This window comes from Sapajus apella, unplaced genomic scaffold, assembly GCF_009761245.1.
Source record: "Sapajus apella isolate SASKATOON/1434 unplaced genomic scaffold, GSC_monkey_1.0 scaffold51, whole genome shotgun sequence".
In the NCBI taxonomy this organism is placed as follows: domain Eukaryota; kingdom Metazoa; phylum Chordata; class Mammalia; order Primates; family Cebidae; genus Sapajus; species Sapajus apella.
Window position 1 is genome coordinate 9009084 of NW_022436991.1, and position 27772 is coordinate 9036855.

General features: G+C 44.6%; 1 protein-coding gene across 1 annotated transcript in view; it reads left to right on the plus strand.

Annotated features, from left to right (window-relative positions):
* Nucleotides 1-27772, plus strand: part of OTOA (otoancorin) — an 81697-nt gene that overhangs the window by 9183 nt on the left and 44742 nt on the right. The window contains exons 8-13 of the mRNA XM_032242938.1: nucleotides 3511-3614; nucleotides 9179-9279; nucleotides 12534-12715; nucleotides 17084-17207; nucleotides 21626-21841; nucleotides 26170-26337. Coding sequence (XP_032098829.1) covers nucleotides 3511-3614; nucleotides 9179-9279; nucleotides 12534-12715; nucleotides 17084-17207; nucleotides 21626-21841; nucleotides 26170-26337 — 895 coding nt within the window. The remainder of the gene's footprint in view (nucleotides 1-3510; nucleotides 3615-9178; nucleotides 9280-12533; nucleotides 12716-17083; nucleotides 17208-21625; nucleotides 21842-26169; nucleotides 26338-27772) is intronic.

Sequence of the window (27772 nt, forward strand, 5' to 3'; positions counted from 1 at the left end):
CCTCCCCCTCCCCTCCCTCTCCTCCTCCCCCTCCCCCTTCCCTCCCTCTCCTCCTCCTTCTTTTAAATGGAGTTTCACTCTGTCACGCAGGCTGGAGTGCAGCGGCGCAATCTGGGCTCACTGCAACCTTTGCCTCCCAGGTTCATATGATTCTCCTGCCTCAATTCCAAGTAGCTGGGACTATAGGCATGTCCACCACACCTGGCTAGTTTTTGTATTTTTTTAGAGATAGAGTTTCAACATGTTGGTCAGGCAGGTCTCAAACTCCTGATCTCAAGTGATCCACCTGGCTTGCTTCCCAAAGTGCCGGGATTATAGGCCTGAGCCACTGCACCTGGCCACTCCTACCTTCTTAACTCATCACACTATCCTTCAGGGGCTGTTGTGAGAATTCAAAGAGGTATCACCTGGCAGCAAGGAGAAGACAGGTGGGGACAGGTTGATATGCATGTTTTGGAGCAAAAGCTTAAAATCTGTAGAGTTGGGCTGGGTGTAATCCCAGACCAACTCATGCCTGGGATTACTCACGCCTGTAATCCCAGCACTTTTGGAGGCAGAGATGGGTGGATCATGAGGTCAGCAGTTTGAGACCAGCCTGGCCAACATGGCAAAACCACATCTCTACTAAAAATGCAAAAATTAGCCAGGCATGGTGGTGCACACCTGTAATCCCAGCTACTGGGGAGGCTGAGGCAGTAGAATCACTTGATCCCGGGAGGTGGAGGTTGCAGTGAGCTGAGATCATGCCACAGCACTCCAGCCTGGGTGACAGAGTGAGACTCCATCTCAAAACCAAACCAAACAATCTGTAGAGTTGAGATAGAATTTGATTAAAAAAGTGTCTCTCAAATTTCAGTCACTCTGCTACCATCTTCACAGTTTTTGCCATAACTCTACACTGCCTGTACTACTATTTTCTTCATGCTTTTATTCATAGTAATGAATTTTTTTACTTACAAATGTTTATTTTAAGAGCAAATTTGGTATCATTGCTATAAATGAGAAACCACTGCCCTTTGTCTTAAGTAAAAGTCATCATAAAAATAAATACAGTGGAGCTGGGCACAGTGGCTCATGCCTATAATCCCAACACTTTGGGAGGCTGAGGCAGGCAGATCACTTGAGGTCAGAGCTCGAGATCAGCCTGGCCAACATGGTGAAACTCCATCTCTACTAAAAAATACAAAAATTAGCCACGTGTGGTGGTGGGCGCCTGTAATTCCAGCTGCTTGAGAGGCTGAAGCAAGAGAATCGCTTGAACCTGGGAGGTGGAAGTTACAGTGAGCCAGGATCGCACCACTGCACTCCAGCCTAAGTGAAAGGGTGAGACTCTGTCTCGGAAAAAAAAAGATAAATAAATACAGTGGAAAAGAAAGTGTCACTAAGTCCTAGCTAGATATGTTGCTTGCTTAAGTGTGTTAATCAGATTGGGCTGCTATAACAAAAATATCATAGATTGGGCAGTTAATAAAAAACAGCATTTATTTCACATGGTTCTGAAGGCTGGGAAGTCCAAGATCAAGGTGCTGACAGACTTGGTGTCTGGTGAGGGCTCACTTTCTGGTTTATAGGTGGCAGCTTCTGGCTGTGTCCTCACATGGTGGAAGGGGTGATTGAGCCCTCTGAGATCTCTTTTATAAGGGCACTAATCCCATTCATGAGGTATCCAGCCTCATGACCTAATCACCTCTCAAAACTCCACCTCTTAATACTGTCATGTTGGGACTTAAGGTTTCAACACAGGAAATTTGGGGAAATGCGAACGTTCAGTCCACAGCACCAAGGCTTTGAACCTGAGTCTTGTTCTCTTAATTTAAAAACAATCTGAGTGTGTTTTAAAGACTCACTGGCACTAAACTGAGATGTACTTCTTGAGGGACAGCAAAAGGAGTGACAGAGCACTGAAAAAGGAGGATTTTTCTCCTTTTGAGATGCCCTGCTAGCTTATATTGGTTACTCCTAGCCCTGCATGAAATTGCGCTTTGATGTAAACCAAATTAGAGGATTGTGTCTAGGACTTCAAGAGCCCTAGGCATTGCAACCACTGCCAACTCCCTCCTTTTACTAATTGTAGCACTTTATGGCTGTAAAACAGTCTTTCTAAATCTAAAAATGATTTAGAAGAAGGAAAAGACCAATATGATGATAACAATGTAGAAGATTCCTTTTATCTTTTGCAGCCAAAGGACAGTAGGGGAAACCGATAGTATACTGACCTCATCTTTTCTCTAGGGTGTCAGTTTTTTCACTAAGACACATACTCATGAAACCCTTTTGCTCTGCAGGCTATTACACTCTTCCTTTTAAATTCAGTGTCTCCTCCCTCCTTTATTCATTCAGGTTGTGGAAGAGAACAGCATTGGGGGAGAGAGTTTATTGGTTAGTACTGCTCATTTGAGTGAGCAGTAAACCTAAGAGGCAGAAAAACCCATTCAAACTGGCTTCAAGAAAAAAGGGAATTACTGGAACATGTAATTGAATAGTTTTAGGTATAGGGCTGACTTCAGACACAGCTGGATCCAGAGACTCAAATAATGCCATCAGGAACATCTTTGGCTTTTTCTTATGTGCTGAAAACCATTGAATTGTGTACTTTAAGTGGGTGAATTGTAGGGTGTATGAATTATATCTCAACAGAGCTGTCCCCCACCTCCCCAAGAAAGGACCAAGAGGTGAGGAAGTGGTGACAATATGTGTAAAATATTCTTTGGAAGGTGTTTAGCTGTGAAGGGGAAGAGGAAAATGGGAAAATAGCTACATATAGCTAAGGAGTGGGGGGGTTATTTTTAAGTTTTGGGGTACACGTGCAGGATGTGCAGGTTTGTTACATAGGTAAATGTGTGCCATGGTGGTTTGCTGCACCTATCAAGCCATTAACTAGGTATTAAGCCCAGTATGCACTAGCTGGTTTTCGTAAGGCTCTCCCTTTCCCCATCTGACCCCACAACAGGCCCCAGTGTGTGTTGTTCCTCTCCCTGTGTCCATGTGATCTCATTGTTCAGCTCCCACTTATAAGTGAGAACGTGGGGTGTTTCATTTTCTGTTCCTGCGCTAGTTTGCTGTGGATAATGGCTTCCAGCTCCATTCATGTCCCTGGAAAGGACATGATCTTGCTCCTTTTTATGGCTGCATAGTATTCTATAGTGGTATACGTACCATATTTTCTTTATCCAATTTATCATTGATGGGCATTTGGGTTGATTCCATGTCTTTGCTATTGTGAATAGTGCTGCAGTGGACATATATGTGCATTTATCTTTGTAACAGAATGATTTATGTTTTTGGGGTATATACCCAGTAATGGGATTGCTGGGTCAAATGGTATTTCTAGTTCTAGATCTTTGACGAATTGCCACACTGTCTTCCACAATGGTTGAACTAATTTACATTCAGGAGAGGGGTTTTAACATAAGACAGCTTTGGGTCCCACTTGCTGTTATGACTCCCTCCCTCTTTAAAGCAGCCCCTACCTGCTTGTTACTAATCGATGCCTGTGTTTGTGTTATTTAGATCTGCGGTGTTCAAAGATCTCTACGACCAAACCTCTGCTCATTCCCAGAGAGCTCTCTATTCTTGGATGGCTGGGATATTGCAGACATCCTCCAATGCCGCTGGTGAGCCTGTACTTTGAGGTGGGGTCACTTTTTGGGGGAAGAATATCTTCAAAAGAGGTGCTTCATCTCCGAAAACATGGATTTGATGTTGATCTCTTATGAGTTTTACCACCTCCCACCACTTCGAAAAACAGTTTGTTGTGGCTTATGGAATAAAACACATACCCTATTTCGTCAATGCAATTTGCAGGTGTTGAAGCCTCTGAAATAATAATGTGTCTGTATTTTACAGTAAATGCTGTGTCTGAGTTTTTTAGTGAAACATAAACAATGATGGTAACTTAGATTCAATGTGTTCCTTGAGTGGGGTTACAAGTTCAAATCTGTATAAAAAAATCTATACTAAAATGAGGGAAGAGGCTGAGTGTGGTGGCTGACGCTTGTAATCCCAGCACTTTGGGAGGCAGAAGCGTGTGGATCACTTGAGGTCAGGAGTTCAAGACCAGCCTGACCAACATGGTGAAACCCTGTCTCTACTAAAAATACAAAAATTACCTGGGTATGCTGGCAGGCACCAGCTACTCAGGAGGATGAGGCAGGAGAATCGCTTCAACCTGGGAGGCAGAGATTGCGGTGAGAGATTGTACCACTGCACTCCAGCCTGGGCGACAGATTGAGACTCTGTCTCAAGAAAAAAAAAAGAAAGAGAGAGGGAGAGACAGAGAGAGAGAAGAGAGGATTTTGTTAGGATATCTAGGCAATAAAGCACAGAAATTTAACTCTGAGTGTCCTGGCAACCAAAGCAGAAATAAGTCAGGATTTATTTATGTGATGGATGTTGATTAAAAGCCTCTTTGTGTCCTAGAGCAGTTAAATTCCTAGAGACAGAAATTAGAAAGGTGGTGGACTTTTGATTTTGCAAGGTGCAAAAAATTCTGGATATGGCTGGTGGTGACGGTTGTACTATAATGTGAATGTGAATGTGAATGTACTTTCTACCACTCAACTGTACACTTAATAATGGGGCCGGGCAGGCCAGGTGCAGTGGCTCATGCCCGTAATTCCAGTACTTTGGGAGGCTGAGGTAGGTGGATCACTTGAGGTCAGGAGTTTGAGAACAGCCTGGCCAACATGGTGAAACCCCATCTCTACTAAAAATATAAAAAATTAGCCTGGCATGGTGGCAGGCACCTGTAATCCTAGCTGCTTGGGAGGCTGAGGCAGGGGAATCACTTGAACCTGGGAGGCAGAGGTTGCAGTGAGCCAAGATTGCACAATGGCACTGCAGCCTGGGTGACAGAGCGAGATTCTGTCTCAAAGAAAAAAAAAAAAAGAAAGAAAAAAGAAAATTGGGGCTGGGTGCAGTGGCTCATACCTGTAATCCCAGGATTTTGGGAGGCCGAGATGTGCGGATCACTTGAGATCAGGAGTTTGAGACCAGCCTGGCCAACATGGTGATACTCTGTCTCTACCAAAAATAATAATAATAATAATAATAATAATAATAGCCAGGTGTAGTGACATGTGCCTGTGGTCCCAGCTACTCAGGAGGCTGAGGCGGAAGAATCGTTTGAACCCGGGAGGCAGAGGTTGCAGTGAGTCGCGATTGTGCGACTGCACTCCAGCCTGAGTAATGGAGTGAGACACTGTCTCAAAAAAAAAAAAAAAAAAAGAAAAAAAAGGTAAGATAGTAAATTTTATGTTATGTGTATTTTATCATGGCTTGAAAAAAACAGAGATAGAAAATAATGGCTATATAGATTAGCAATACAAACAATTTCTCAGATAGCTTCAACTTGTCAAACGTTTAATGTCAGTAATGTAAGCAGAATAAACTTTTAAAACTTTTGAAAAGCTCATTATGTATCAATAGCTGAGCATAGAGAAAGAAACAAAACAAAATCTCTACTCTCATAGCCCTACTATTTTATTGTGGGAGGGTTGGTGGAGAAAATTATTTTAAATATGTAAGTAAATAAAGAGAGAGAGAGAGAAAAAGAGAGAGAGAGAGAGAGAACTTAGAAACTTAGATACTGCTGACTACTATGAAGAAAATAAAATAGTTTGTTGAGACGGAGTCTCACTTTGTCACCCAGGCTGGAGTACAGTGGCACAGTCTCTGCTTACTGCAACCTATGCCTCATGGGTTCAAGTGATTCTCTTGTCTCAGCCCCGAATAGCTGAGATTACAGGTGCCTGCCACCATGCCCAGCTAACTTTTGTATTTTTAGTAGAGTCGTGTTTCCTCCATGGTGGTCAGGCTGGTCTTGAACTCCTGACCTCAAGTGATCCACCCACCTTGGCCTCCCAAAGTGCTAGGATTACAGGCATGAGCCACTGCACTTGGCCAGAAAGAATTATTACAGGTATTTTGGACTAGAAGAGGGCTTGGCAAATGTTTTCTGTAAAGAACCAGGTAAATATTTTAGGCTTTGTAAGCCTGCCATTTTTGCCTTAACTATTCAGCTCTGACATTGCAGGTTGAAAACAGCTGTAGACATTAGATGAATAAACATGCCTGTGTCCCAGTAAAACTTTATTTATGGACACTGAAATTTGAAATGTGTATAATTTTCACGTGTCACCAAATAGGATTCTTCTTTTGATTTTCCTTTCAGCCATTAAAAAACGTAAACACCAGGCAGGGTGCAGTGGCTCACGCTTGTAATCCCAGCACTTTGGGAGGCCCAGGTAGGAGAATTGCTTGAAGCCAAAAGTTTAAGACCAGCTTGGGCAACATAGCAAGACTCCATCTCTTAAAAAAAATAAAAAAAAATTAGCCCGATGTGCTGGTACATGCCTGTAGTCCTAGCTACTCTAGAGGCTGAGGCAGGAGGATCCCTTGAACCCAGGAGTTTTAGGCAGCAGTGAGCTGTAAGGTGCCACTGCACTCCAGTCTGGGTGACAGAGTGAGACCTTGTCTCTAAAAAAAAACCTCAAAATAATAAATGGAAATCCAATTTTGGCTCATGGGCTGTATAAAAACAGGTGGCAGGCTGAGTTTGCCCCATAGACTGTAGTTTGCCAACCCTTAGACTAAGGAATCAGGGAAGACCTCTCAAGTGGGTGAGATCGGAATCAAGACCAAAATGAGGAGATGGAACCAGTCATGTAAGGCTCTGGAGAAAGGGCATCCCAGGGAGAGATCCCAGGAAATACAAAGGACCTGAGATGGGAATGAGCTCAGTGTGGGCAAAACATAAGGAAGGCAGATGGGGCTGGAGGATGGGGAATGCCAATCAATCCTTTTCCTGGAATTCAGCTCTGAGATTTGTGCATAATGAACATTAAACAACATCATAATCAAAGTCTCAAATGCATAGTAGAATTCCCTCTGCTTAGTGCATAATTATGGCCTCCAGGAATCGGAGTCTCACACTGTGTAACTATGAGAAAGCCGCTCAACCTTCAGACTTCTCTGTCTTTATTGCCAGGGTTTAATTAGGCACAGACTTTCCTTCTAAAATTCCTATATGGTTTGCTTCGTTATTAAACTACAGCTAGTTGAAATTAATTCTGTTTGGACCTTAAAAAAATTTTTTTTTTCATGAAGGTCCTTGAGGGAACTGGAAATACTTTGGCTGTTAAAAATATCCCAACCTTGCTGGCCAGGTGTGGTGGATTATACCTGTAATCCTAGCACTTTGGGAGGCTGAGGAGGGAGGATTTCTTTAGGCCAGGAGTTCAATGCCAGCCTGGGCAATGTAGCGAGACCCCTCTCTACAAAAAAAAATTAAAAGATTAGCCCGATATGATGGTGCATGCCTGTAGTCCTAGCTACTAAGGATGCTGAAACAGGAGTTCGAGGCTGCAGTGAGCTGTGATCATGCCACTGCACTCCAGCCTGGACAACAGAGGAAAAAAGAACCTCAAGCTTGGGGATCATTGTTCTGTGGAAATACAGTTCATGCTTAGTAATTAGTTAAAAAATCTACAACTAGCTTGCTTCTTTGTGAATGTGTGGTTCTAGCCCCCAAATTTTCTAGCCCTCTGTATAGGCAAGGCAAATGTCCAGATGTCCAGGGTCCCCATCTGAAGGATTGTAGGAGTATGCCTATGTCACCTCAACATCTTTGATTCCTGTTTTGGGGGAGGCACTCCGTATGTTCTTGTGAATCAGTCCATACACAAGTTGATTTCTCCATCTCATTTGGACATCTGTCATTGCCCACAGCTTCTGCAAATAGCTCTTGGTGTTAAAGTCACTGCATCCTGTAAATGTTCCCCACTTCTTTCATTTTCCCCAAATGCCTCCAATACAATGTTGTTGTGTGTAAATGTCTTTTCCTAAAGAACTGGGGAGCATTGGCAGCTACTTCCAGCTCAGTGAAACTTGAGGTCTGATCCTAGACTTAATGGTTGTTTTTTTTTTTTTCTTTGAGATGGCGTTTCCCTCATATTGCCTAAGCTGGAGTGCAATGGTGCAACCTTGGCTCACTGCAACCTCCGCCTCCCAGGCCCAAATGATTCTCCTGCCTCAGCCACCCAAGTAGCTGGGATTACAGGCACGCACCACCATGCCCAGCTATAATTTTTGTATTTTTAGTAGAGATGGGGTTTCACCATCTTGACCAGGCTGGTCTTGAACTTCTGACCTTGTGATCCACCTGCCTCGGCCTCCCAAAGTGCTGGGATTACAGGCATGAGCCACTATGCCCCACCTAGACTTGATGGTTTTTAAAGTCCCACTGACATCTCAGTGATGGGGAAATTCAAAGGCCAGAACAAGGTGTCAGAGAGAGTTCTCTGGGAATTCAGTGGAGGGAGAAAGTACTTCTCATGAAGGAGACAAGAGAAGGCTTTAAAGGAGAGAAAAATTTGAGCTTGATCTTAAAGTAGGATTTGGATGCAGAAAGGTTAAGGAAAAGCATTGTAGGTGGTAAAAAGATGCCACCTGGCTGGGTATGGTGGCTCACACCTGTAATCTCAGCACTTGGGGAAGTGGAAGTGGGCAGATCATCTGAGGTCAGGAGTTTTAGACCAGCATGGCGAAACTCTATCTCTACTACAACTACAAAAATTAGGTGGGTGTGGTGGCTGGTGCCTGTAAAGTCCCAGCTATGTAGGAGACTGAGGCAGGAGAATGGCTTGAACCTGGGAGGCAGAGGTTGCAGTGAGCCAAGACCACACCACTGCATTCCAGCCTGGGCAACAGACTGAGACTCCAACTCAAAAAAATCTCAAAAAACAAAATAAACAAAGAGTTAATGAATGCAAGAAGGAGGTCCTGACAGCAAAGGTGTTGTTGACTATCACATACCAGTGCAAAGGCATTTATTTATTTATTTATTTGAGACAGAGTCTTGCACTGTTGCCCAGCCTGGAGTGCAGTGGCATGATCTTGGCTCACTGCAACCTCTGCCTCCCGGGTTCAAGCCATTCTCCTGCCGCAGACTCCCGAGCAGCTGGGACTACAGGTGTGCACCGCTACACCCAGCTAATATTTTGTATTTTTAGTAGAGATGGGGTGTCAACATGTTGGCCAGGATGGTCTCAATCTCTTGACCTTGTGATCCTCCTGACTCGGCCTCCTGAAGTGCTAGGATTACAGGTGTAAGCCACCTTGCCTGGCAGGCTTTTATTTATTTAATTTGCTCATTTATTCATTTCTTTATTTTTTGTAGATGACTCTGTTTCATGGGTCAGTGCAGAAAACTTATGGATTTTGGGCAGATACATGGTTCACCTATCATTTGAAGAAATTATGAAAATTAGTCCTATGGAAGTAAGTTGGAAATGTCCATTTATACGTTGCCATTACTAATACACTTTGGGTAAGGTGTATTCTCAACCTCTATTGTTCATCCAGCCAGTCAAGGTGACTTGGAAATTGTATACTCTCCTCAGTCCAATAGAGCTTGGGCCTCTAAAGAAAACTATTGGGACAAAGTTTCAAGTGGGCAGTCATGGGATTGTGTTTTAGTATGGAAGGGCTAGGAAAAGAAAAGAATTGTGGACAACTAAGATCACATCTCTGATGTGAGCAAACATGATTTAAAGGGATTGTTGGCTATGAACCAAAAATCATTTAAGGGTATTTTTGTACTCAAGACAAGCCAAGGACAAAAGATATAAAGTTTCCAGTCCTTGGAAGCATGAACTCAAAGCAAAAACAACATGGATTAATAGCTACTTCTATATATAGCTACTTCTGTTAATAGCTGTTTGAGCATGAGCAATGGCTAGATTTTAATTCTAGAGTTTACAGTGGAGAAATGTACACATTCTAAGGTTACTTAACTCACCAGTTAACCTGTCCCTCTCCTTTTGATGTTGACCCAATGACACTAAAATCCCTTGGGCATCATGATTCTTGAATGGGGTCTCCAAAGAATGCTGCCAGCACAAAGGGACTCATAAAGAGACTGTGGACCTTGCCTCCAATTTTTTATTTTTATTTTTATAAATCATATGTGCTCTGACACTTCTGTCCAGTGAGAGAAGTATTTGCATCAAATGACTGGCTTGTTCAAGGACCCATTGATTCAGCAATGTCTGTTTATTATGAAATCAGAGGCAGAACAAGGTTTCTCTTTTTTTACTAGGGGGCTGGGAGTATTTCAAGTGTCTTCTAATTTTTATAACCAGCAGTCCTAGAATTAACCCCCAACTCCACTGCCATTTACTTTCTCAATGTTGAGTTGCTTTTAGTAGATAGCAGCTTAAATTGTTAGAAAGCTGGGCCCCAAGAAGAAATTTCTAAGATCAAGCACCCATTGGCAACTTTTCGTTCTCTAAATGTTGAGAAGGGAGAAGTCAAGAGTAACACTGTTAAAAAGGTAATTTTATTTATTTGTTTGTTTGTTTATTTGTTTATTTTTGAGACGAAATCTCGCTCTGTTGCCCAGGCTGGAGTTCAGTGGCGTGATCTTGGCTCACTGCAACCTCTGCCTCCTGGGTTCAAGTGATTCTCCTGCTTCAGCCTTCTGAGTAGCTGGGATTACAGGTGTGTGCCACCATGCCAGTCTGATTTTTGTATTTTTAGTAGAGATGGGGTTTCACCATGTTGGTCAGGCTGGTTTCAAACTCCTGACCTCATGATCTTCCTTCCTGAGCCTCCCAAAGTGCTGGGATTATAGGCGTGAGCCACCGCCCCAGGCCTATTTTAGTTGATTTCTTTTCAAGATGGAGTCTTTCTCTGTTGCCCAGGCTGCGGTATAGTGGTGTGATCTTGGCTCACTACAACCTCCTTCTCCCAGGTTCAATTGATTCTCCTGCCTCAGCCTCCTGAGTATCTGGGATTACAGGCACATGCCACCATGCCCAGCTAATTTTTGTATTTTTAGTAGAGATGAAGTTTTACCATATTGGCCAGGCTGGTCTCGAATTCTTGACCTCAGGTGATCTGCCTGCCTTGGCCTCCCAAAGTGCTTGGATTACAGGTGTGAGCCACCTCGCCCAGCCTAAAAAGAAATTTTATATGGACAAAGAGTACAATCTACAAAGGAGAGACAACTTTATGAGCGCCTTTGAGCACAGCATAATAGTGCATCAAAATACAGAATGTTCCCGGTGCCGTGGCCCATGCCTGTAATCCCGGCAGTTTGGGAGGCCAAGGAGGGAGGACTGCTTGAGCCCAGAAGCTCAAGACCAGCCTGGGCAACATAGTGAAACCTCACCTCTACAAAAAAACTTAAAAATTAGCCAAGTGTGGTGTTGTGTGCCTGTAGCCCAGCTACTTGGGAAGCTTAGGTGAGAGGATCACTTGAGCCCAGGAGGTTGAGGCTGCAGTGAGCCATGATCACACCACTGCAACCCAGCCTGGGTAATAGAGTGAGACTGTGTCTTGGCTGGGCGCAGTGGCTTGTGCCTGTAATCCCAGCACTTTGGGAGGCCAAGGTGGGTGGATCACGTGAGGTCAGGTGTTTGAGACCAGCCAGGCCAACATGGTGAAACACTATCTTTACTAACAATACAAAAATTAGCTGGGCATGGTGGTACATGCCTGTAATTCCAGCTACTCAGGAGGCTGTGGCAGGAATATCACTTGAACCTGGGAGGCTGAGGTTGCAGTGAGCTGAGATTGTACCACTGCACTCCAGCCTGGGTGACAGAGTGGGAATCCATCTCAAAAAAAAAAAAAAAGGAATGAGACTGTCTCAAAAAGGTTATATACATAATGTATAATCTGCTAGAAATACAAGGGAAAATAGGTATGAGTCCTATAGTAGTAGAAGACTTGCATATGGCACCCTTGGACATGTGGAGGAAAGAGAATGTCGGGAATCTGAATAGTATATTTAATAAGTTGAATATATATGCACCAAACTTTGTGTCTTACAAAGACATTGCCCAAGGGCCATTTATAAACTCATTTGTCTATTAAAAAATTTCCGATTCTTCAAAGCAGAAAGTTTTTGGACCACATTCTCTGACCTCAGTATAACAAATCTAGAAATAAATGTGCAAAGATTAGCTTTTAAAAAGCCCAATTTCTCAGATGTTAAAAAATAATACTTTCCTTAAGAACAGTTAGGTTGAGAAGGAAACCAAAGTAGCAGTTATAGACCACTAAGAAATCAATGACAATGAGGTTGGGCGCGGTGGCTCACACCTGTAATCCCAGCACTTTGGGAGGCCGAGGTGGGTGGGTCAGTTGATGTCAGGAGTTCAAGACCAGCCTGCCCAACATGGTGAATCCCTGCCTCTACTAAAAGTACAAAAATTAGCCAGGCATGGTGGTGGGTATCTGTAATCCCAGCTACTCTGGAGGCTGAAGCAGGAGTATTGCTTGAACTCAGGAGGCAGAGGTTGTAGTGAGCTGAGACCGCACCACTGCACTCCAGTCTGGGTGACAGAATGAGACTCCATCTCAAAAAAAAAAAAAAAAAAAAAAAAAAAAAAGACATCAATGACAGTGAGAACCAGGAGTCATATCCAAGTATCCATGATGGGGCACAGGGCAGACCACCAGGGTGGGGCCACACTGGGCCACTTCTACCCTCCTCACTGATATTCCCGTCCTTGTCCACCAACCAGATTGGGCTGTTTATCAGTTATGACAATGCCACCAAGCAGCTGGACACGGTCTATGACATCACACCTGAGCTGGCCCACGCGTTTTTGGAGAGGATCAGCTCCTCCAACTTTAACGTGAGGAATACCTCCACCATCCACAGGCAAGGACATGGGCTCTGGGCCTTGGAGCTCTTTCACAAGATGTGATCTAAGCATCAGAATTCTCTGAGCAGCAAAAGACCCAGGGAGGGAAGGGAGGTGGCTGGTCTATCTCTTTGAATAGTTCCACATCTCTCTGTGCATGTCTGCACCCTTTTCATGAAGTGGTTATGAAGCAGGGTGAAAGGGTAAATGCTTTCTGAGCATCTCCTGTGTGCCAGGCATTTTATGCAATCTTATCAAGTGCTAATTACAGCTCTCAGCACAGAAATGAAACATTTTAAATACTCAGGCCTGGGTCCTGTTCCAAAGTGAATATGTGATTTCTGTTTTAAGTTGAGTCAAGTGTTGGAAATAACTCATGGGTCCCGGTATTTGAAAACCCCTTGTTATCAGACTCTCAGCTGGGGAGCCCCTGGATGAGATCAGCTCTAGAATTTAGTGATTGTAATGTGATCCTCCCTGAAACCATTCCCAGCAGGGGAGGGACAGGAACTCTGCATTCCAGGGATGTCAGGAAGGGTTTGAGGGTCAAGGTAGGGAGTGGGCAACGGGAAGTTGGTGGTGAGTACTGTTCAATCCACCTACATTTTTTTTTTTTGGTGAGACAGAGTCTCACCCTGTTGCTCAGGCTGGAGTGCAGTGATGGGATCTTGGCTCACTGCAACCTCTACCTCCCGAGTTCAAGCAATCCTCGTGCCTCAGCTTCCAGAGTAGCTGGGACTACAGGTGTGTGCCACCATGCCCAGCTAGTTTTTTTGTGTGTGTTTTTAGTAGAGATGGGGTTTTGCCATGTTGACCAGGCTGGTCTCGAACTCCTGACCTCAGGTGGTCTGCCCACCTCAGGCTCCCAAAGTGCTGGGATTACAGGCATGAGCTACCACACCTGGCCCATTCAATCCTCTTTTTTTTTTTGAGGCAGAGTCTCACTCTGTCACCCAGGCTGGAGTGTCGTGGTACAATATCACCTCACTACAACCTCCACCTCCCAGGTTCAAGAGATTCTCCTGCCTCAGCCTCCCAAGTAGCTGGGATTACAGCGCATGCCACCAAGCCCAGCTAATTTTTGTATTTATAATGGGGAGGCGTTTTTGTCATGTTGGCTAGGTAGGTCTCGAACTCCTGACCTCAAGTGATCCAACCACCTTGGCCTTCCAAAGTGCTGAGATTACAGGGGTGAACCACTGTGCTAGGCCATCATTCAATCTTCTGTACATCTCTCAAGGTTTTATTGCCATAGTGTACCCATCCTATATTACCTTAAGTTTTTTAAATGAGCCACTTTTAGGGAATGTACTTATAGAGAACAATTACATCTCCTTCACCTATCCTTAGTAATTTTCACTTATTAGCATGGGTCCCAGTTTTCTTTTTCTTTTTCTTTTTTTTTTGTGTGAGACAGGGTCTTGCTGTGTCACCCAGGCTGGAGTGCATGTTGATGCGATCTTGCCTCACTGCAACCTTTGCCTCCCAGATTCATGCAATTCTCCTGCCTCAGCTTCCTGAGTAGCTGGGACTACAAGTGCATGCCATCACGGCAGGCTAATTTTTTGTATTTTTAGCAGAGATGGGTTTCACCATGTTAGCCAGGATGGTCTTGATCTCCTGACCTTGTGATCTGCCTGCCTTGTCCTCCCAAAGCACTGCGATTACAGGTGTGACCCACCATGCCCAGCTGGGTTCCATTTTTCTATGGCTACATGCACACACAAATAGCCTCATGATTAAGAATATGTGACCTTGAGCCAGACTTCATGGCTTAATCCTGGCCCTGCTGCTTACAAATTGTGTGATCTTTGCCATTTTTACCTCACCTCTCTATGCTTCCGCTTCCCCATCTGTGAAATGGGAGCTAAAAATATGCCTTCTGCATGAAGGTCTTTGTAGGGATTTACACACCTGACACATAGTAAGTGCCCAAGAAATATTATTTTTTTCTTTTATAATTTATTTTTTAAATTGATAAAAATATATCTGTTTATGGTATGCAACATGATGTTTAGAGATATATATTCATTGTGGAATGGCTTAATCAAGCTAATTATTACCTCACATACTTTTTTTTTGTGGTGAGAATACTTAAAATCTACTCTTAGCAATTTTGAAAATATGATACATTGTTATTAACTATAGTCAGCATGTAGAATACATCTCCAGAACCTACTTTCCTATTTAACTGAAACATTGTATCCTTTGTCCAATTATCTCCAAAACTCCCTTCCCACCTCCAGCCCCTGGTAACAACCATTCTAACATTCTAACTCTGCTTCCATGAGTATGACTTTTTTTTCAGATCCCTTTTTTTTTTTTTTTTTTTTGAGACGGAATCTTGCTCTGTCACTCAGGCTGGAGTGCAGTGGTGCGATCTCGGCTCACTACAACCTCTGCCTCCAGGCTTCAATCGATTTTCCTGCCTCAGTGTCCTGAGTAGCTGGGATTACAGGCGTGCATCACCACGCCAGGCTAATTTTTGTATTTTTAGTAGAGACAGGGTTTCACCATGTTGGCCAGGCTCGTCTTGAACCCTGACCTTGTGATCTGCCCGCCTCCGCCTACCAAAGTGCTGAGATTACAGGTGTGAGCCACCATGCCTGGCCCAGATTCTTCATATAAGTTAGGTCATACAGTATTTGTCTTTCTGTGCCTGGCTTATTGCACTTAGCATAAGATTCTCCAAGTTCATCCCTGTTGTTCCATATGATAGAATTTCCTTCTTTTTCAAAGCTGAAGAGCATTCCATTGTGTATCCACTATATTTAAAAAAAATCCATGTAGCCACTGATGTGTCCAACACTTAGGATGATTCCATATCTTGGCTATTGTGAATAGGTATTTTTAATGTGGTTATTAACACTCATCCCTCACTTCCCTGGAATCTTCTTTTCTCGATGTTAAGCAGATCTCTTTTCCTCATCAGACACACTTTCAAATCTTTTCCCTGGACCTGGCAGCTCTTCTGTGGGCATATCTGAATATGTCAATATCTCTTTGAGAGGGTGGAGCCAGGCTGACTGTAGACACCAGGTAGTCTTCATACTAACTCTAAGAGCATTCATTAATGAATGAGTGCTTAGCATCCATCAGGAAGCATGCACATCAGTTGGTGTGTGCCACTTCTCATTTAACTTTCACAGCCATCCTCTTTCTTTCATTCATATTTATTATGATGTGTTACAATGAACAAAGCAAACCTCCCATTTATTAAAGCTCAGAGAGGGAGGGGCACCCTGCCTCTGTACAGCACAGGAGTACAGAGTGTGCATTGTGGAACTGTGTACAGCAACCTCATGGAGAAGTTAAGTAACTCAGTGAAGATCTAACATCTTAAAGAGCCGGGCTTCAAACTGCAGTAGGTCTGCATCAATGCTCTTAATGAGTAGATACATTGCTCTCAGTTATACCAGGGTTCAAATTTCACCCCTGTCTTTCCACTGTTTTCCTCCAGTCTTTTTTGTTTTCCTTCTGAAATCTTTGCATCATCTTGGTGGGTAGGTAGGAAAGGCATCCTGGAAACAGATCTCTGCCTCAGAGAATCCATCAGGGTGAAGAAACCCCCTTTTCTCCATGGGGAAAATGGGGAGTTTTTTGTGGCTCCCAGCACCGTTCTTTCCTTATTCCCTTTATTTGTCCCTGGTGGAGAGATGGCGTAGTTGGATGGGTCTACATTTAAGTCCCATTTCCGGCAACTTGGCTTGGACAAATCAAATCTCAGTTTGCCCATCTGTAAAATGGGGCTAATGAGAGCACCTGCCTTGTAGGGTTGCTGTGATGAGATAATGCAGGTAAACAGCTCAGCACAAGACCTGATAAGTGGTAGCTGCTGTTAATATAATCAGGACCCCATTGGTTTGGACTGGGCAGTGGATGTCATTGTGTCCGCCAGCTCTCAGCCTTCTGTTACAGAACCAAACTGGGTTTGTTTGCCCATGCACGATGGAAAACCAAACACTGAGGCACCAGGTTTTTGTAGACAGAAACATTTACTGTGAATCAGCTGCCAAGGAGAAAGGAAGTAGTGCTCAAATCTGTGTCTCTGAGCTGTGGGCTGGGGCAGGTTTTATAGGCAGAGGGTAATAAGACTTGATCTGATTGGGTCTTGCTATGAGGTGATGCTGGGAGGTGGGATCTGATTGGATTATGCCATGAAGTGATGCCAGGGCTCAATCTGCTTGGATCATGGACCATGCCATGTGGCGTCCACTTCTTAATTCAGCCTTCATTCCTCTGTCCTGTCTGAGTACTTAGGTTCCACCTGTGGTTGCACATTTGATTCATCTGGGCATGTTCAGGTTATATGACCTGGGAGTCCATGGCAACTGAAAAACAACTCACCATTTTATTACACAAAATGATACCAGAATGGGCTGGTTCTGCACTTACACCTCCACCATACCCCTCCTCTTCTCACACAGGTTGGGGTTGCTGGTTTGTTTCTACGATGACCTGGAATTGCTGGATGCCACTGTGGCCCAAGCCTTGCTTCACCAGATGATCAAGTGCAGCCATCTGAGGGGCTTCCAGGCTGGCGTCCAGAAGGTACAGCTGGGCTTCAAGGCCCTGAGGCCTCTGCTTCAGTTTTTCTAGCCGGAGAAATGGGGAGAACAGCCTAGCTTAGCCTTTGAGAGAAAACACACAGCACTAGTTGGGATTTAAGATCAGTTACAGCAAATGGCATCTCAAATACTGGGATGAGTGTAACGTCGAAGACCAGACAGAAGACAGCAAAGGAACAGATCCTGGGGAGATCAAACTTCAATCAGCCAGGTGTGGTGGCTCACACCTGTAATCCTAGAACTTTGGGAGGCCAAGGTGGGAGAATCGCTTGAGGCTGGGAGTTTGATACCAGGCTGGATAACATAATGAGACCCTTGTCTCTGTAAAAAATACAAAAAAATGGTTGGGCACGATGGTTCACACCTGTGATCCCAGCACTTTGGGAGGCTGAGGCAGGCAGATCACCTGAGGTCAGGAGCTCGAGAGCAGCCTGGCCAACATAGTGAAACCCCATCTCTACTAAAAATACAAAAATTAGCCAGGCATGGTGGTGCGCGCCTGTAATCCCAGCTACTCAGGAGGGTGAGGCAGGAGAATTGCTTGAGCCTGGGAGGTGGAGGTTGCAGTGAGCCAATATTGCCGCACTGCACTCCAGCCTGGGCAACAGAGTGAGATCTGGCGTCAAAAAAAAAAAAAAAAAAAAAAAGAAGAAGAAGAAGAACAGAAGAAAAAAAAAATTAGCCATGTGCATATAGTGCCAGTGACTTGGGAGGTTGAGGTAGGAGGATCTTTTGAGCCCAGGAGTGCCAGCCTGCAGTGAGCTATGATAGTGCCATTGCACTTCAGCTGGATGACAGAGCAAGAGGCAGCTACCTCAAACTTAAAATGTACACACAGATCACCTAAGGACCTAAATGCAGATTCTGATTCAGGAGCTCTGGGTTGAAGCCCAGGACTCTCTTTTCTCTCATCTTCCTCTTCTTCTCCTTCCTCCTTCTTCTCTCGGCCTCAAAAGTGTTAGGATGACAGGTGTGAGCCATTGTGCCCAGCCGATGCTGCACTTCCAACAAGGTTGCAGGTGATTCTGAAATTGCTGCTCTGGTGGACATGCCTGGAGCAGCAGGAGATAAAGCAGTGGTTCTCAAATTTGGCTCTAGATTAGTAACACCCCTGCTAGGTGCCATCCCCAGAGATTCTGATGTTATTGTGCTGGGGTGTGGCCTGAGGTATGGCCTGATTTTAAAGCTTCTCAATGCAGCCAGGATTGAGAACACTGGATTGGAGGGTAGTTATGAGTTCCCAAGACCAGGTTCTGGACACATTAGTAAACACGCGATCTCTCATTTTCCTTCCTCTCCATCTCTCTCTTCTTTCTTCCATTCAAGTCTCAATTCTACCCTCTTCCCTTTCACTTTTTGTGGTCCTTTTCAATTTGCTTAAAATCAGAAAGATGACATGAAAATAATATTAAATGAAATTTTGATAAAGCTATCAATAATTTCACAGAAGTTTTCCACTCATCACCATAAAGTCCCCAAACGCATTTGACATTTGAGATCATGGTCATCTATCTTGGTCAACACGTTTTTTTTTTTTTTGAGGCGGAGTCTCATTCTGTCACCCAGGCTGGAATGCAGTGGCACAATCTCAGCTCACTGCAACCTCTGCCTTCCAGGTTCAAGTGATTCTTTTACCTTAGCCTTCAGATTAGCTGGGACTACAGGTATGTGTCACTGTGCCTGGCTAAGTTTTTGCAGTTTTAGTAGAGATGGGGCTTAACCATATTAGCCAGGCTGGTCTTGAACTCCTGACCTCAGGTGATCCACCTGCCTTGGCCCCCCAAAGTACTGGGATTACAGGTGTGAGCCACTGTGTCTGGCCTGTCAATGCATACTTTTGTTTCTAAGGAAAAGAATCCCTCCCAAGCAAGCTCCAAACAAAAATAAGAAAAGAGATGTATTTTAAGGCCCAGTGTTCTCAACATGTGGCAGCCCTGACCAAGGAGGTCGCATGTGGTTAGATATGAAGGAGCCCTTTGGAATAATCTAGCTCAATTGTTCTCAAACTGGAGAGTGCATGTAAATCACAGGGAGGGCCTGTTAAAATACCGCTTGTGGGCTGGGCGCGTTGGCTCACGCCTGTAATGCCAGCACTTTGGGAGGCCGAGGTGGGTGGATCACGAGGTGAGGAGTTCAAGACCAGCCTGGTCAACATGGTCTCTAGTGAAAAACACAAAAATTGGCTGGGCGTGGTGGTTCGCACCTGTAGTCCCAGCTATTTGGGAGGCTGAGGCAGGAGAATTGCTTGAACCTGGGAAGCAGAGGTTGCAGTGAGCTGAGATCATGCCAGTGTACTCCAGCCTGGGTGACTGGGTGACAGAGTGAGACTCCATCTCAAAAAAAAAAAAAAAAAAAAAAAAAAAAATACAGCTGTGGCAGTGGTCCAGTTTTGTGGAAGACAATTCTTTTTCCATGGACTGGGGCCAGGGGATTGTTTCAGGATGATTCAAGTGCATTACATTTATTGTGTACTTTATTTCTATTATGATTACATTGTAATATACAATGAAATAATTATACAACTCACTGTCATGTGGAATCAGTGAGAGCCCTGATCTTGTATTCCTGCAACAAGATGGTCCCATCTGGGGGTGATGAGAGACAGTGACATCAGGCAATAGATCATCAGGCATTAGAGTCTCATAAGGAGCACGCAGACTAGGTCCCTGACATGCGCAGTTCACAACAGGGTTTGCTGTTATGAGAAAGTAATGCCGCCTCTGATCTGACAGGAGGCGGAGATGATTCAAGTGGTGCTGCTCACCTCCTGCTGTGGCTGGTTTCTAACAGGCCAGGGTCCCCATGGTCCTCATCTGTGGCCTGGAGGTTGGGGATCCTTGGATTTCAGAGCCCCACCAAGTCTCTGATTCTGGAGGTCTGGGAGCAGCCTGGCAATTTGCACATCTAAGTTCCCAGGTGATGCCCATGCCGCTGGGTGTGCTCCACACTTTGAGAGCTGCCACTGTAGTCCACTCCTTCATTTTACAGATGTGGAAACTGATCTCTAGGGAAGGAGTTGCTGAACTTGGAGAACCCAGGTGCTGTGACAGCTGTTTCTTCTACTTCACTTTTCTGCCCCCTAGTGGCTATTTCAATATTGCCAGAAACCCGTTTTATGCACCTGTCTGAAATAACTACGTTGTTCACGTAAATTCAGTGTTAAACATGAACTATTTTTGTTTTTTTGTTAAAGAGCTCATTGTATAGTAGGTGAGTTTATCACATTCCTTACTAGAAGCAGTTGGAACACACACTTTTCTATAATTAGGCAGGCATATTGCAATAAAAATTATTAAAATGATAATAGAAATGTGCAAACAGGTGCAAGAGATAATTTTAAGGGGAAATATAGAAGAGCAAATTGTGCTTCTGTTTATGTTATAACCCTGTAAAAACTACATAGTGTCTCTATATTTATAAAGGCACAGAAGTCTTGGAAGCATATACACCCAATTGCTAATCATGGTTACTTTCACGAGGTAGGATATTGAGGAGACTTTTACTTTCTTGTACTGTTAAGAGTTATTTTTGGCTGTGTGTGGTGGCTCATACCTGTAATCCCAGCACTTTGGGAGACTGAGGCAGGTGGATCACATGATGTCAGGAGTTCAAGACCAGCCTGGCCAACATGGTGAAACCCCTCTCTACTAAAAATTAGCCAGGTGAGGTGGTGGGTGCCTATAATCCCAGCTATTCAGGAGATGGAGGTAGGAGAATTGCTTGAACCCAGAAGGTGGAGGTTGGAGTGAGCTGAGACTATGCCATTGTAGTCCTGCCTGGGCGACAAGAGCGAAACTCAGTCTAAAAAAAAACAAGAGTTATTTTTACACAGACTGTAAATTATCATGAAAAGGGCCCTGGCTATCTCATGAAAGGAAAACAGCCTATATATATGGATATAGAGTTTAAGGTCACCAGAGGAAAATAGATGCTATAAGAGTGTGGTGGACCTTGCCATGTATGTACCTATGCAACAATCCTGCATGATCTGCACGTGTACCCCAGAACCTAAAGTAAAGTTAAAAAAAAAAAACCCTATCTTGGTAAAAAGTACTTTAAAATAAAAGAGCTCATTTGTTTGAAAAAAAAAAAAAAGTATGGTGGAGTTATAAAGGGAACGAGATTTCTTTCTGACATGGTTTAAGGTTGATTAAATGACAAATTAATATTTAAATGAAGCACAAAGGGAATTTTTGGCACATGAGAGCCAAGACCAGAGGAAGTGCTCTCCATGTGATGCCTCACTTTCTGGGCATGTCAGGAGTCCCTTTCCTTCTTCACTTCGGTGTCCAGAGACTTTGATGGGAGGGTGAGGTAGAGTCCTAATAGCCCTGGTTATGGTCAGAGGGAGCCACTGCCCTGCTTCCTATCAACACTCATTCCAATTTGCTCTCCTTCCAGCTCAAAGCAGAACTCCTGGACATTGCCACAGAGAACCAGACCCTCAACGAGACCCTGGGTTCTTTGTCGGATGCGGTTGTAGGTTTGACCTATAGCCAACTGGAATCTCTCTCCCCCGAGGCTGTGCACAGAGCCATCTCCACCCTCAACCAGGTCTCAGGTTGGACCAAGAGCCAGGTCACCATCTTGTCTGCCAAATACTTGGCCCATGAGAAGGTCAGCTGGGTTTTTTAAACTCTTCTTTATTCCCCTGAGATGACCTAAGGCTAGTGTATTAGTCCTCTCCGGCTGCCGTAACAATGTACTGTAGATTGAGTGGCATAAACAACATAAATTTATTTCTCACAGTTGTGGAGACTGGGAAGCTCAACATCAAGGTGTTAGAAAGGTAGGTTTTATTCTGAGGACTCTTCTCTTGGCCTGTAGGTGGCTGCCATTTTGCTGTGTGCTCACATGACCACTGGGAGAGCAAGCTCTCCAGCATCTCCTCTTACAAGGAAACTAATCCCATTGGATTAGGGCCTCACCTGACCCTCATTTTCTCATGACCTCATCTAACCCTTAAAAGCCTCTTAAGGGCCCCCACCTCCCAATACCATCACATTAGGGGTTAGGACTTTGACATATGAATTCTGGGGGGATACAAATATTCAATCTGTAACAGTCAGTTTATATAAACACACAGCAGGGGCAGCCAATCAGTAAGAAGATGATGCTGAGGAGGACTGCCTGGGTTCAAATCCTCACTCTGCTATTTACTAGCTGTGTGACACTGGGCAATTTGCTTAATTTTACTTTGCCTCAGTTTCTCTATTTGTAAAATGGGGATAACAATAGCATTTACTACTGGGCAAGGTAGCTCACACCTGTAATCCTGGAACTTTGGGAGGCTGAGGTGGGAAGATTACCTGAGGCCCGGAGTTTGAGACCAGCCTGATCAACATGGTGAAATCCTGTCTCTACTAAAAATACAAAAATTAGCCAGGTGTGATAGTGCACGCCTGTAATCTCAGCTACTTGGGAGACTGAGGCAGGAGGATGGCTTGAACCTGGGAGGCGGATGTTGCAGTGAGCAGAGAGCGTGCCACTGCACTCTAGCCTGGGCTACAGAGCAAGACTGTATCTCAAAACAATTAAACAACAACAAAAAATTAGTAGCACCTACCCTGTAGCACTGCTGCAAGGATTATGTGAGTTGGTGCACATGAAGAAGCTGGAATACCAGGTGACACCACAGAGTACCAGCTCAAGGGGTGTTAGCCATCACTGGGAGAGATCAACATGTGGGACTCATCCCAGGATTTTCCTCCCTGCTGTTGAGCTGCTATTAGGTTCATGCAAAAAGTAATTACGGTTTTTGCCATTTCTTTGGGATTAGGGATGGTGCTCTTTTATTCCAGTCTTGGGCTGGAGAGAGGGCACTGTCAGGGCAGACAGTCCTCTTTGGTGGGGACAGGAGTCTTAATCTGTGTTCTAGCTGCTCCTGGGTGGAAAATGGACATTCTTTTGGGGAGAATTAGTGTCCCGGGGTTGGGTCCAGTCCAGAGGGCTCCAAATCTGAGATACTTGAGTTCTAAGCATTTTGGTGTCCTTCTCTTTCAGTCAACGCTCACGGCCACTTCCCAGGATGCAAACTGGCTCATGAGGATCGGATTAGGACCAATCCCAATCAAATAATAACAAACATTTATTTATTTTTGGCTTCTGGATATTAATTTTAATTACTTTGAAATAACATAATTTACTACCAGATGTTTAACAAGCACCCATTATAATTGCTAAACTGTGAATTCAGTATTAACTGTGTCTGACCAATTACACAAAACTCACCAATTTTTCTTTTGACAAAAGGTAGTAGGCTGGGCGTGGTGGCTCATGCCTGTAATCCCAGCACTTTGGGAGGCCGAGATGAGCAGATCACTTGAGGCTAGGAGTTCAAGACCAGCCTGGACAACGTGGTGAAACCCTGTCTCTACTAAAAATGAAAAAACTACCCGGGCATGATGTGCATACCTGTAATTCCAGCTACTTGGAAGGCTAAGACAGGAGAATCGCTTGAACCCAGGAGGTGGAGGAGGTTGCAGTGAGCTGAGATTGTGCCACTGTACTCCAGCCTGGGCTGGGCTACAGAGCAAGACTCTGTCTTACAAAAAAAAAAAAAAAAAAAAAAAAAGCAGTAGAAATCCTAAAGAATGAAAAGACTACTCCATTAAGATCATGTTTACTAACCTAGCACCAAAATTCGAGTCCTAGTCCATTGGCTGTAGGTTTGACCTACAGCCAACTGGAATCCCTCTCCCCTGAGGCTGTGGATCGCTTGCTGGAAGGAGGATATGGGAAGGGATGAAGTTGTTGAAAATGTAAGGGGTCCATTTTCTTGCTCTAAAGCAAAAGAACCACAGTGTCCCACAAAGAAGAAAATCGCTGAGGTTGGAGATGAAAGCAAAAGTTTGTGACTCAGGTGGTAAAGGCTTCTTAAGAGGTGTAGAGTAGAATCTATGCATCCACAAGGCAGTGGTGCAGTCGGCCTCATGAACTAGGGAGTTTCTTCTTCTTTGTATTTTTTTGAGACAGGGTCTCACTATGTTGCCCAGGCTGGAGTGCAGTGGTCTGATCTTGGCTGACTTCAGCCTTGACCTCCCAGGCTCAGGGGATCCTCCCACCTCAGCTTGCTGAGCAGCTGGGACCACAGGCACATACCACCATGCAGGGCTGATTTTTGTATTTTTTTGGTAGAGATGGGATTTTGCAGTGTTGCCCAGATAGATGTCGAGCTCCTGAGCTCAAGCAATCCACCTGCTTTGGCCTCCCAAAGAGCAGGAATAGGGGATTTCTTCTTGGCATCCAAGTCTTTTTAAAGCTCTTCAAGTTTTAAAAGCTAGGTTTGCTATGTCATGGTTCTGAGCCAAATATATTCCAACCACATCGCCCAAAGTAAATCCAACTGGGAACTGGAGCAGGATGTCAGTAGGGAGGGTGAGGGTGGGATGAAGGGCTGCTGCAGCTCCAATGGCTGGTCCTAGCCTGCTTCCTCCATTGTGGGGCCCAGGGAGGGAGGATGTGGAATAACAGACATTTGCTGAACACTTACTATGTGCCAGGTTGTGTTCTAAGTGAGTTAATGATTTAATCCAACAATCCTCTGGAGTCGGTAGTGCTGTAATCTTCATTTTCCAGTTCATTCATGTAGGGTACAGAGTGTGTAAGGGAACTGACAAGGCCACATGAAAATTATGCAGCTGGGATTGAACCCAGGGCATCTGGCCCCAGAGCCATCTTATTTAACTCCCATGCTCACTGTCTCCATCATGGCACCACGACCAATGTCCACCCATTCCCCCTTTCTGACGCAGGGGCCAGGCTAGCCCATTCATCTAGTCTCTTCTAGTCGCATGGTGACTTTATGTTGAAAGCTTTGAATCCTTGTTTCTGGACCTTGATTGGGGCTCCATGGGTCCACCTTGGCAGTTCTCTCTGAATTTGATTTTAGGGAGTTGAGGGAGACTGTGTTGTTCCCTCCCAGCCCAGGACAAAGTGGTTTGTCTCTTTCCTAATATCCAACACTTCCTACTGAGATGTGAAGCCACTTTACTCAGAAGGCAAGAGGTCAAAATGTCTTGCCTTCTTTGAAGACAGCATGAGACCACCCATTATACATACAATAACTACAGGAATCCACTCAACTGTCTTTTCATAGAACCAAAGCATGTCCTTGATTATATGGAAAACTATCTAGCATCTTCACTGTAAGTGAAAGAAAAAAGCCCAAGTGTAACTTTCTTCTCTTTCTTTCCTTCTTTCCTTCTTTCTTTCTCTCTTTCCTTCTTTCCTTCTTTCTTTCTCTCTTTCTTTCTTTCTTTCTTTCTTTCTTTCTTTCTTTCTTTCTTTCTTTCTTTCTTTCTTTCTTTCTTCTTTTTCTTTCTCTCTCTTTCTTTCTTTTCTTCCTTTCTTTTTCTCTCTCCCTCTTTCTTTATCTCTCTCTTTCTTTCCTTCCTTCCCCCTCGTTACTTTCTTTCTCCCTTTCCTCCCCTCCCCCTCCCTCCCCTCCCTCCTTCTTTTCTTTTACTTTCTTTTTTTTTCTTTCTACAGAGTTTTGCTTTTGTTGCCCAGGCTGGAGTGCAATGCTGCAATCTCAGCTCACTGCAACCTGTGCCTGCCGGGCTCAAGCAATTCTCCTGCCTCAGCCTCCCAAGTAGCTGGGATTACAGGCACCTGCCACCACATCTGGCTAATTTTCATATTTTTAGTAGAGACGAGGTTTCACCATGTTGGCCAGGATGCTCTCAAACTCCTGACCTCAGGTGATCCACCCACCTTGGCCTCTCAAAGTTCTGGGATTACGGGTATGAGCCACTGCTCCTGGCCAGCTATTTTTCTTGATAGAAGGAAGGAAGGAAGGCCTGTGGAGGCAGCATCTGTCTGGCTCACTGCTGTGGTTCTAAGGTGTCACCCATTCCAATACTTGGCATATAGATGGGCTGAGTGCATGTCGGAGAGGCAAAAGGCGGGAGCAGAGCTTGACTATGTGGCTGGTCCTCTTCTAGGTACTGTCTTTCTACAATGTCAGCCAGATGGGCGCTCTGCTGGTCGGGGTCAGCACCCAGGACTTCTGCAGCATGGACCGCAAGGACCTCTCGCAGGTCCTGAGAAGTGCTGTCTCCCAGTATGTGTTCAACTTGTCACCTGCCCAGAAGCAAGGTATCCTCAGCAAGGTGAGAGGGAAGTTGTCTGGTGCTCAGCCACGTGGCTCGCTCACAGTGGGTGTGGTTTTGCAGTTTGGTGAGTTGGCTGTGACTTTGGGCCATGAATCCAGGGGTGGGATTGTCTCAGCTGTCAGTGTCTGGAGTGGCTCTGCCTTCCCCTGGCGGCTCACCTTCCCTCCTTTCCAGACAGAGCCCTTCAGTCATGCTGCCATTCTTTCCGGACCCCATTTTTCCCCCAGTCTAATCTGGAAGACTTTCTTAAATCAGGTTTCCTGATCTTATAACACTTCAAAAGATTTTTTTTTTGAGACAATTTTATTTGTTACTCACGCTGGAGTAAAGTGGTTGATCATAGCTCACTGCAGTCTCTCCCTCCCTCCCTCCCTTCCTCCCTTCCTTCCTTCTTTCCTTTCTTCTTTCCTTCCTTCCTCCCTCCCTCCCTCTCTCCCTTCCTTCCTTCTTTCTTTCTCAGAAAGAAAGCAATCCTCCTGCCTCAACCTCTTAAATAGCTGGGATCATAGGCATGATCACCACACCTGCTTATTTTTAAACTTTTTGTAGAGATATGGTTTTGCTGTGTTGCCCAGGCTAGTATTGGACTCCTGGCCTCAAGCTACCATGCTTGGCTAATTTATTAATTTTTTATAGAGATGGAGTACTGCTATATTGCCCAGTGTGGTCTCCAACTCCTGGCCTCAAATAATCTTTCTGCCTTGGCCTCCCAAAGTGCTGAGATTACAGGTGTGAGCCACTGTGCCTGGCCTAAAATTTGCTTTTCAACTCTAAAAATAAACTCAAAAGTTCTAGGGGGCATCTGAAAGTCCTTTTCACTGTCCATAGCCACACCTGTATTCCATTTTTTTTGTTAAATAGGGTCTTGCTCTATTACCCTGGCCAGCATGCAGTGGCATGAGCTTGGTTCACTGCAGCCTCAACCTCCGGGGCTCAAGTGATCCTCTCACCCTCCCGTGTAGCTGAGACTACAGACCTGTGCCACTGGCTGATTTTTATGTTTTTTTTGTAGAGACGGGGTCTTGCCATATTGCCCAGGCTGGTCTCAAACTCCTAGGCTCAAGTGATCTGCCCACCTCGGCCTCCTATAGTGCTGGGATTACAGGTGTGAGCCACCATGTCTGGCCCCTTTTCACTTGTCAGGGAAATCAAAACCTAAGGGGTTTGGCCTAAAACGCCAACACTCTGCATATAGCAGTAGCTCATATGGTTAAAATAAAGACCGTGGGTTTTGGAGTAAGACAAAGTTGGCCTTGCATCTCACTGACTTTCAACTCTTCACCCTTGAAGTCTCTGTTTCCTAGCCTGTGAAATGGGAATGATGCCACTGTCCACTTCATAGGGTTGCTGAGTTGGTCTGATGGATTTTATAGCCTGTGATATAATGTCCGGCCCTTCCTCAAAGCTCAATACATTTTTTTTTACAAGGTTG